The sequence below is a fragment of the Phocoena sinus genome, chromosome 19 (assembly GCF_008692025.1).
Source record: "Phocoena sinus isolate mPhoSin1 chromosome 19, mPhoSin1.pri, whole genome shotgun sequence".
Lineage (NCBI taxonomy): Eukaryota > Metazoa > Chordata > Mammalia > Artiodactyla > Phocoenidae > Phocoena > Phocoena sinus.
Window position 1 is genome coordinate 49,412,652 of NC_045781.1, and position 10,243 is coordinate 49,422,894.

The following is a 10,243-nucleotide window of genomic DNA, read 5'->3' on the forward strand; positions in this document are numbered from 1 at the left end:
CAGGTGGATTCTTAACCACTGTGCCACCAGGGAAGTCCCCTCATTGTAGTTTTGATTTGCATTTCTCTAATGATTAGTGATGTTGAGCATCCTTTCATGTGTTTGTTGGCAGTCTGTATATCTTCTTTGGAGAAATGTCTATTTAGGTCTTCTGCCCATTTTTGAATTGGGTTGTTTGTTTTTTTGATATTGAGCTGCTTGTATATTTTGGAGATTAATCCTTTGTCAGTTGCTTTGTTTGCAAATATTTTCTCCCATTCTGAGGGTTGTCTTTTCATCTTGGAAGTGACATTTTGTCACTTTTGCTGTATTCGGTTGGTTACAAGCAAGTAGCTGGGTCCAGCTCACATTTAAGTGGAGGGGACTACACAGGACTGTGAGTCCCAGGAGGTGGTTGGGAGCTGTTTTAGAAGCTGTCTGTCACGATATTTAAAGATTCTCAGTAGCTGCTGTTCAGACTGAATACAAAAGCATTTGGAAAGCATCATCCATCACAGAAATAGGAGAAATCTCCTGGATTATGTATTAGGGTGAGGAAATTCAACAATCACATGACACTGTCAGTCTATAAAAGAGGTTGATTCTAACCAATGCTCGCTTATCCAAAGAAAGCATTTAAAGATACATTTAGGGACCTCCCTGATGGTGCAGTGGTTAAGACTCCGTGTTCCCAATGCAGGGGTCCCAGGTTCATTCCCTGGTCGGGGAACTAGATCCCACATGCTTGCAGCAACTAAAAGAGTTCACATGCCGCAACTAAGGAGCCCACGTGCTGCAACTAAGGAGCCCGCCTGCCACAACTAAGAACGAGCATAACCAAATAAATAATACATATTTTTAAAAATTAAAAAAATAAAGATACATTTAACTTATATCAAACAGCGGTTTGATAATATGTTACCAGATAACAATGTTTGGACATTAGAATTAAAAAGCACCCATTCCCCCTACATAATGTTTTATCATATATCCAAATCCCTTTCTAGTTATTTTAGAATGCCCGTGTTTTTATGGGGATGTAAATAAAAATATGCACCTCGATTTTCTCATTTAACAATATTATAAAGACATTTAATCCTGCTGTATATTCTTTATAATTAGCACTTTAACAGCTACAAAACATTTCCATTCAGTAGATAAATGTCAGAGCCATGGTTTACTTAACCATTCCCTTATTCTGTGACGTATAAGTTGCTTCAATGTTTTGCCATTGAAAACAATCGAGTATCTTTTGCGTGGTAAGTTTTTTCCCCATAATTTGAATTGTGTCTTTAGGATAATGTCCCAGAAAAGCAATTCAAATATGCACATTTTAATGGCTCCGTCAAGTTTTTATTCAAATGTTAATGGCTTTGGTTTTTATATAAGCAAACACTGCTCCATCAGCCCCAGACTGAGTTCCTCAAAGGCAGACACCCTAGCTTACTTCAAAAAAAATTTTTTTTAAACCATAGCATCTATAATTCGACTGTACTTCAATAAAAAATAAATTTAAAAAAAAGCAATCTGACTCTGTAAAAGATGACACAACTAAATCTACCTGCATAACAATAATTGAATGGGAGAAACTTGCCAACTAAAAGAAAATACTTTCAGATATAGTTAAAAAAAACTAAATGGACTTCCCTCGTGGTGCAGTGGTTAAGAATCTGCCTGCCAATGCAGGGGACACAGGTTCGAGCCCTGGTCCGGGAAGATCCCACATGCCGCAGAGCAGCTAAGCCCGTGCACCACAACTACTGAAGCCCGCACACCTAGAGCCCATGCTCCGCAACAAGAGAAGCCACCACAGTGAGAAGCCCGCGCACCGCAATGAAGAGTAGCCCCTGGTCGCTGCAACTAGAGAAAGCCCACGTGCAGCAACAAAGACCCAACGCAGCCATAAGTAAATAAATAAATTTATATATTAAAAAAACTAAATGAAAACATATGCTATCAATAAAAGATATGCCTAAAATAAACCATAGCATCTAGCCTATAAGCAACATGTAGTGAATATTTGTGCACTGAATGAATGCATGAACAAAAATACTTAAAAATCCGAGACTTAAGGAAAAATATTTCAACTAGATCTATCGCATTTTTTAAAATCAAGAGATGTTGCATTTCCATTTAGATTTCACTAAGAGACGTGGAGGACTTACCCATGCCAAGCCCTGGCATTCTGTTGCCCTTTCCTTATTTTATTTTATCCGCACAGCACCCCCTAGAGTTCATTTTCCATACAGCAACAGAATGAAAGGCTCAAAGGCTACATCAGATTACATCACACACCTGCTTTTTTCAGAGGGTCCCAGGAGGCGTCTATGTATTGATATTTGTCTGACAAGCTCCCATCACTTGAAAAGAAACGGAAGGTCCTCTTCACTGGGGAGAATACTAGTTCTGGGGAAACCTCTGCTTAGGTGGAAACAAAATTTCCACTCGATAACCAGGAACCATGGGAATTTTCCTGAATGTAGTTCAGCCTCGGTGATGGGTCATTTTAGCCAAACTACGAATCAGAGTTATATAACACTTAGGTAAGCAGGGCGAAAATGACCCTTGAAAAATAATTTAATTGGTCAAATTTTACTCTGGCTAATGTTCCTGGCCCCTCCCTCGGCAGCATGTTAACACTTGGAATTCTATATAGGACCCTCCTCCCCCAGCCTTTTTTTTTTTTTTAAAGAAATGTTCATCTTTTTATTTCCGGAGCTATCACTCTCATTTTTTAGACTCAGGAAACCGAGTCGCTTGCAGACAGTGTGAGGGACAACCAGAATTTATTTGCACGCGCTTTTGGAAACCATTGCTAGTTTAGCTGCTAAACTTGAACCGCAGCGCCCCCTGGTGGACAGAGGGTGGTTTGCCTTTTCCAGGCCCTCTTGCCACCTGGGCGACACCTCATCTAACTGGCGCTTTCTCTCCGTCTCTCAGGTGAAGGAGGCCATGCAGCGGATCCACGACCGAGGGAACATTGGAAAGTTAATTCTGGATGTAGAAAAGACCCCGACTCCGCTGGTGAGTCAAAAGCAGAGGCATCCGCTCAGTTCAACACCAGAAGGTTTATCTGGTGCAGGCACAGGTGGGATGGAGGGAAGTACAGGAAGCCCTCTGCTGGGCTGGGGCTGGTGGGGGGAGACCAGAGGTAATGAAACGAATGTGCAAGTGAGGGATTAGTCACAAATGGGATGAACGCTAATAAAGAAAGGAAAACGCTTTGGTGAGAACGTTTCAGGAGCAATCTGAGGTCAGGAGAGGACAAGACCACACCCGTGTCTATTACACCTGCTCACTCTTGGCTGCACAAGCGGGAGGAATTCCCGGTAAAATTTAATAAATTCACTTTCAGATACCCAACAGAATGATGCCACCTGCCTCCGAAATGCCTCTTGATGGGCCCATGGCTTTTGTTTTCTCTTACCAGGACAATACCCTTACACGCAGGGACTCCACCAGGAGTGAAGCATGTCACACTCACATCCCAGACACTCTTGCAAGGGTCCCTTGAGGGGCTCTGCAGTGTGGCGGTCGACACAGAGACTGCCACCAGACTGCACAGATCCAGAGGTGGGGCAGGTGGACAACCATCAACAAGCCATACGTAGAAATGGGACACTGCAGCTATGGATCCGGGCCACAAAGAAGGGCTCGCAGTAGGGGGTCTGTTCCCGTTAGGAAAGTCTGGGAAGGCTTCCTTGAGGAAGCGGGCTGAGCACAAAAGGAAAAGCAGGCATTGAGTAGGCAGGCGGGTGGAGGGACGGCGCTGCATGTGCTGTGGCGGAGAGGGAAGTCCAGCTCCAGGTCAGCCATGTGGTACGGGCGGGGGGACTGAGATTCAGGAGATGATTCCTGTTTGTAAGAATAAGTGGGGAGAGCAGAGGTTCAGGGGTCAAGGGAAGTTACCTAGCTCAGGGTCTAGGACAAGAAGAGAACTCCGAGGCACCGTTCATGAAGGGGGCTGTAAATGGACAGGACTAGGATGTTTTGAGCATCTGTCGTGTGCTCAGCAATTTGCCAGACGCTCCAAGTACATCACTTCCCTTTGTTTCACTTGGCTCCCATGACAACTTTATAAGGCAGGTGGGTTTATCCTCGTCCTAACAGTGGAGGAAATGGAGGCTCAGAGAGGTGTGACAAGTGTGCCAGGTACTAGCAATGACAAGAAGGTAGGTGGGTAGGTAGATAGATGGTAGATGGATGGATGGATAGACAGACCAGAAAGAGTCCACATCTTCACAGAAAAGACGTTCCCATGGGGGAATATAGACAACAAAGTGGATAAACCCACATTTGTTACTAGTGTTCTTCTGGCTCCTAGGAAGTGACAGCATCAGGCTTTGAACCCTGGCCGTTCGGTGCAGTGGACGCTGTCAATGCCCACCCATGCCCCCGGCACTCATGATTCCCCTGCATGCCCGCCGCCCCCTCTGCCTGAGAGCGTCCTCTGACCATGCCAGAGGCTTGGGTTATGCACAAAATCGGCACTCCCTGGCTTCTCCCCTGCTCATGTGTCCCCCACTGTCCCCCAGTGGTCCCCAGCAGGACTGAGCCCAGTTGCCCATGGCAGGACCTATTAACATATCCCGTGCCAGCTTCCTTGCCTTTTCTGTCTCCTTTCCTCACTCTGACCTGTGCTTCCTGGGATCATCTCCCCAATTCCAAATACTTGCAGTCAAATGCTTTCTCAGAGCCTGCGTCTTAGGGCGCCCAACCCAAGTCACCTGGTACCACACTGCCTTCCTGAGGAATCAGGTGACCCTAGCGTTCAGCCCTCAGAGAAATCTTTCCCAAGGGCCTTCATCAGATGCTCGAAGAAGGCAGGAGACAGACTGCAGAACCCTCTAAGAAGTCCTCTGCTGCATTACAGATGGCCAATGACAGCACAGAGACCAGCGAGGCGGGCGAAGAGGAGGAGGACCACGAGGGTGACAGTGAGAACAAGGAGAGGACGCCCTTCATCCAGTAACCCAGGGCCCGGGCAGGAGGGCGTGAGGATGCTCTGGAGAAAGAGGACCCGGCTGAGAAATCTCTTCTGCGCCCCAGTGAACAAATGCTGTAGTCCAGTGTGTGCTGTGTCTGTCTGCTGTCAGCTGAGCTAAAAAGCTGTTGATCACTGTTGTTTTTGAAATTAAGTGCCAATCCCATTCCATGCAGTATTACGTCCTTCCCCCGTCTGTGTGTTACACTTTCCCCACTCCCCTGTTTCAAAACCATCCATCTTTGGGTCCTTCTCGACAGTTCTAGAACAGCCTTGCAAATTGATACAAGTCCACAGGTCCATTGCTTAAGAGACCAGACATGGGCAAAGACAAGTTTGGATTGAAAGGCGTTATCACAGAGCACTGTCCTAGAATTCTTCAGGCCAATGACACTTTTTGCTGCTAGCCGCCCATGCTTCTGAAAAGAGCGCTTGCCAATTTGGCTGGCAGAAAGAGGGTAGGCCAGGAGATGTTTTCACAAGCCCGTAAGTTTAGGATCTCTCCAAGTTGGACTGTCCTACTTCCCATTGAAGAGGCAACCTCCTTACATTCATTCAGGTGTTTCACGGTCAAAAGGTTAAACCAACCCCCCCCTCACCCTTTGATGCTTGATTCCTTCACCGGTTCTTAACCATAAACACAGGGAGATAGATGTGGATATTTCAGGATAGAAGATGGGTCAACAGCCAAAGTATGAGGACCAGCCACAGAGATCCCTCCTCTGAAACCACATCTCATGAGCAAAATCCTCTCCCCGCCATATATATTTAATTTTAAGAAAACTCACCAGGTGTGGGACTATTTCAAAGTCATTACTGAGACTCGCCTATGTTTGCACACTTGCCATTGGCATTACCGATTCTGCTCTTTTCATTTCCTGGTACTGAATAGCAGCCTTTACCTTGGATCCCCCAAGAAAGATCTCCTTTGTAGACCATATTTGGGGGAAAAAAATCAATGAGTATCTTTCTTCTTGCCAAAGCATGTTCCAACGTGTCACAAACTCTAGCGATACAAAACTCGATGTTTAGTACCTGATGCCAAATATGTGTTCCTCTCCTCTGAAATATAAAATTGTGGTGCAGACTCTTTGCAAGGCCCTGCTTTTTGGAAATCCGGTACCAAATTACTTGATCGCACACCCCTGATTAATTTCCCAGCTCCCAGACTCCTGAGAAACTCCCCCCCCCCAACCGGTCCCACCGCACTTGACGCGGCTTGAGGTGAACAGTCCCTCTGGAGGGACAAGAGGCCCAGTGTCTCCATGGGGCGGGAGCGGGGGGGGCGTGCTCCTCACCACGTCTCCCAGTCCTGTTGGCCCAGAGGGTGGACTCCACCACTCACAGACCAAACCGGAGACACAAGGAGCCCGCGGTGTTAGCAGCCCAACTCACTTGCGTTCTGGAAGACTTCCGAGGGCTCCTGCATTGCCCGACCTCTCCACCAATGAGCCATAGGGTACACCCCACACTTCCCCCAAGTGATGGCAATGAATGCATTTCAGCAACTACCTGTTTTATTCCCTAAGTCCATTGGTAACAAATGTCACCTCATTAATCACGTTCTTTTTTTCCTATCCTAAGCTTGTGATGATGACTAATTTATGCCAAATATTTATCTGAAGGAAGTGTCTCCTCATTGTGAATGTACATGTAAGCTACGAAGATGAGAAAGGGTGGTGCCACCTGATGAGCCAAGGGATGAGAGCATCTCAAAAGAGACACCAACATCAACTTCTCTTCTCCGGGTCATTTAGAAAGATAACGTAGAGGTTGTATCCCCCCAGCATGTTTGCTAAATGCAGTACTATTGGTCATGTTTTTCCCATAACCAAGCCCTCAATGAGGTCTTAAGAGGAGCCGTTACCCAAGTGACACTCCTGGTGAGCTGGCCAAAGATGGCATTTTTTAGGGCTGGAGGAGCAGAGACCCACTGGCCATACCAGGCCTCTTATTTGCCAGGGGAGACGGAACTCTCCATTCAGAATCCAAACGGCCTTTGTTATGTCCAGAGGGTTAGCATGAAAAGACATTCTTCCCCAAATCTGTTTTTTCAACTATAAGGTTTAGACAATAATCACAAATTATGCTGGTTAGTTAAAGAAAACCCTTTTGTCTCCTTGGTATACAGAATGAGAAGAGAAAACTAGTGTTTGACCAATAAGACCAACTTATGCCATGAAGAATAGGGAAAAAAATTAAAGTATCAAAATTAACTGTTTGACACACTCTCGTTCGAAGCATCTTGTTTGCTGTCACTTGACTGTTTTTCTGAAGGAAGTACACAGAACGTCTCAGGTTGCCTTAAAGGAACTGTGAAGGCTTCTCAGTAATTTATGATTGATCGGAGGGAACTGAAACATTGTCTAACGTATTTGTGGCTTTAGAGCTTGTTATATTGTGCCTACAAAGCAAATTATGTTTACATAAAAAAATATGAATAAAGTACTCAGCATAGCAGAACCTCGCCTGGCATGTGTTACTCCACATACATAGTTGTTGCAAAAATGGCCCCACTATTAAAACGCAAGGCATGGGTGAATGAAAAAGAAAATATAAAAAACATGTCATAGAAGAATCTTCAGATGAGAGAAACTAAAGGCTATATATAGAAAACAGGAGTCAAGATGAAATAGGCCTTTAAAAATACATTCAGCTTCCCTCAAGCAAGAAAATAAGACACCACTAAATAAAAGAACTATTAAAGGCATCATGTAATAATAGTAATGATAACAAGAATAACAATAATTATAATAGTATTTATGATACCTACTATATGCTATTAAAAGATATATATGTGTATATATGTGTGTGTGCGTGTGTGTGTTTATATGTATACTCTCTTACCCTCCCAACAGCCCTGAGAGGTGGGGTTTACCATTACGCCCATCTTATAGGTGAAAAAACTGAAGACTGAGGTTCTGCACTAAGACCACACAGCTAGGAAGTGACGGAGCCAGGACCTGGAGCCAAGGTAGAATCCATGCTCTTAACCACTCCACCATGCTTCTTGGCTTAAATAAGGGTAAAATACAATGCATTTCAATTACCATCCCTTCTCACTAGAAACTGTTCAGGGATTTCCCTTTCCTCTGATTTCAAGGATATGTTTATCCATTTGTTTTGCTTTGTAGCAAATAATATGCACACCAAGAAGCATTTTTTCATCTGGCCCTCGATCCAAGTGTTCAGTGAGGTGCTGATTTCAAAACTCACATACCTCAACCATTTTCATTTTCATGATCTAACATCCTCAAGGTTATCAAAGAGATGCACAAAAGTGCATCTCCAAGGGGAAAGATTTCATGAAGGAGGAATTCATGATTAAGGAGGCTTGGCTGTATTTACTATATTTCTCAGCAGGAAGCCAAAAAAATTAGAGCTAGGTCCCATGTCAGCAAAACACCACATACATAAACCTGAATTTACAAGGTAGAAGAGTTAGTCACCTTGTCAGTGAAATTCTTACAAGATCACTGTGCAAAGGATTTTCTCATTATGTTCTCATTTAATGCTCATGTACTCCGTATAAGGCTCATGGCCTCACACAGCCAGTGGTGGTGTGCTGTCACATGTAAACACAGTCCAGCAAGAAAAACTGGAATCTAAACTAAAATCCACATCTTCCCTTATAACTCTGAGAGTGGGGAAGAGGTCTTGCAGTTGGGAACAAAATTCTTTTCAGCCATGTGGGTGAGGTTAGAGCACAAACGGAGGTAAACCTTTCAAAAGTCATTTGGGGCAGAAGGAAACATTAGTGTGAAAGCAAGAAGGTGGGAACATTGAAGAGCGTATAGGAAGAAAGGAGAGTAGAACAGTAGGTGAAATACACTCACATGGAAATGGAGTGGAGTTGGAGAAAGGCATGATGGGAAGTCCCAACTGGGCATGGAGGTCTTTGAATGACAAATGAATAATCTTGGATTTCCATGGGAGGGAACAAGCATGTACAATGGTGTGACATGAAAGCTTGCGGGTGTGGCAGGTGATTACAAAGAGTAAATGTAGGGTTCAGCGGGAGGAGGGATATAAGATGAGCCTAAAGCGGGTGCAGAGATAGACGTCAAGTTCCTTGATTCCTCTGCCCCAGTTTCGGTCCTCCAGAATCAGACACTGAAACAAGGATTTGAAAGTCAGCCGTACTGGGAGGTGATCCCAAGAAGCACGGATTGGGGAGAGGGAATGTAAAACAGGAATGGAAGAAGCCACTTCAGCGTGGGTTGGTGAGTAGGTGACCACTGTGGAAGACCATGGAGCTATCCCATTTGGTGAGGAAGGTGTATTTCTCCACTAAGTTCCAAGCATCATTGGATGAAAGTGACTCCTAACAAGCATGTTGGTTCCCTGATGCTCTTCCATCTTGTACAGCAGGTCTAGAGGAAGGGCAGAAATGGACACCAAGATATGTAACAAGGATTCAGAGAGGCAATGTTAGGGGGCAGAGTGGGGTGCAAAGTAGGGAGGGGCCAACTCTGTGATGGAAGATGATTTCCCGGAAAGTGTTCATGGAGGAGGTGATGCCTGAATGAATGCAGTCTTTTAAGCTGAGTGGGTGTTGTTCACGAGAATGAAAGCACACAGCATAGTGCCTGATACCTAGTGAGCATGATAAACATTAGCTTCCTTTCCTTACTCCTGTTTGCCAGGGCTGGGAAAATGGGATGCTTAGGAAATATTCAGTAGCTTCCGTTAAAAAAAAAAAAAAAAAACAGATAATATACAGATCTCAATATTTCACTTCCAGGTTTGCTTGTGGGAAAAGAAATAAGTTGTTATGGACTAAATGTGTCCCTCCAAAATTCATAGGCTGAAACCCTCCCCCTCCTCCATATGAAGGCATTAGAAGGTGGGCCTTTGGGAGGTAATCAGGATTAGGTGAAGTCATGAGGGTGGCACCCTCATGAATGGGATTAGTGCCCTTATAAGTTCATGAGAGACAGCTTGCTCCTCTCTCTCTCTCTCCTGTGTGGATAAAAAGATATTGACAGCCTGCCACCCAGAAGAGGCTCTCTCAAGAACTTCACCGCACTGGCACTCTGATCTCAGAATTCCTGCCTCCAGACTGGGAAATAATGTTTTGTGGTTTATAAGCCACCCAGTCTATGATACTTTGTTAGAGCAGCCTAAACTGTCTAAGACATAAATGTTTTTGCATTCTCTGCCTTGAGCAGAATGAACAGAGTTCCTACTACCAGCCAAGCAAAGATGCTGGGAAACAGGTCCTATGGGTTATTCAAATTGGCTCCCAAACACCCAAACACGGGAGTGACTCAGATAGGG

At 44.7% G+C, this 10,243-nt stretch overlaps 1 protein-coding gene across 2 annotated transcripts in view; it reads left to right on the forward strand.

Annotated features, from left to right (window-relative positions):
* Nucleotides 1–7,765, forward strand: part of VAT1L (vesicle amine transport 1 like) — a 149,281-nt gene extending 141,516 nt beyond the window's left edge. For both annotated transcript variants that reach the window (XM_032613707.1, XM_032613709.1), the window contains exons 8-9: nucleotides 2,920–3,003; nucleotides 4,853–7,765. In XM_032613707.1, coding sequence (XP_032469598.1) covers nucleotides 2,920–3,003; nucleotides 4,853–4,951 — 183 coding nt within the window. In that variant the 3' untranslated portion in view covers nucleotides 4,952–7,765. The remainder of the gene's footprint in view (nucleotides 1–2,919; nucleotides 3,004–4,852) is intronic.
* Nucleotides 7,766–10,243: the final 2,478 nt, after the last annotated feature.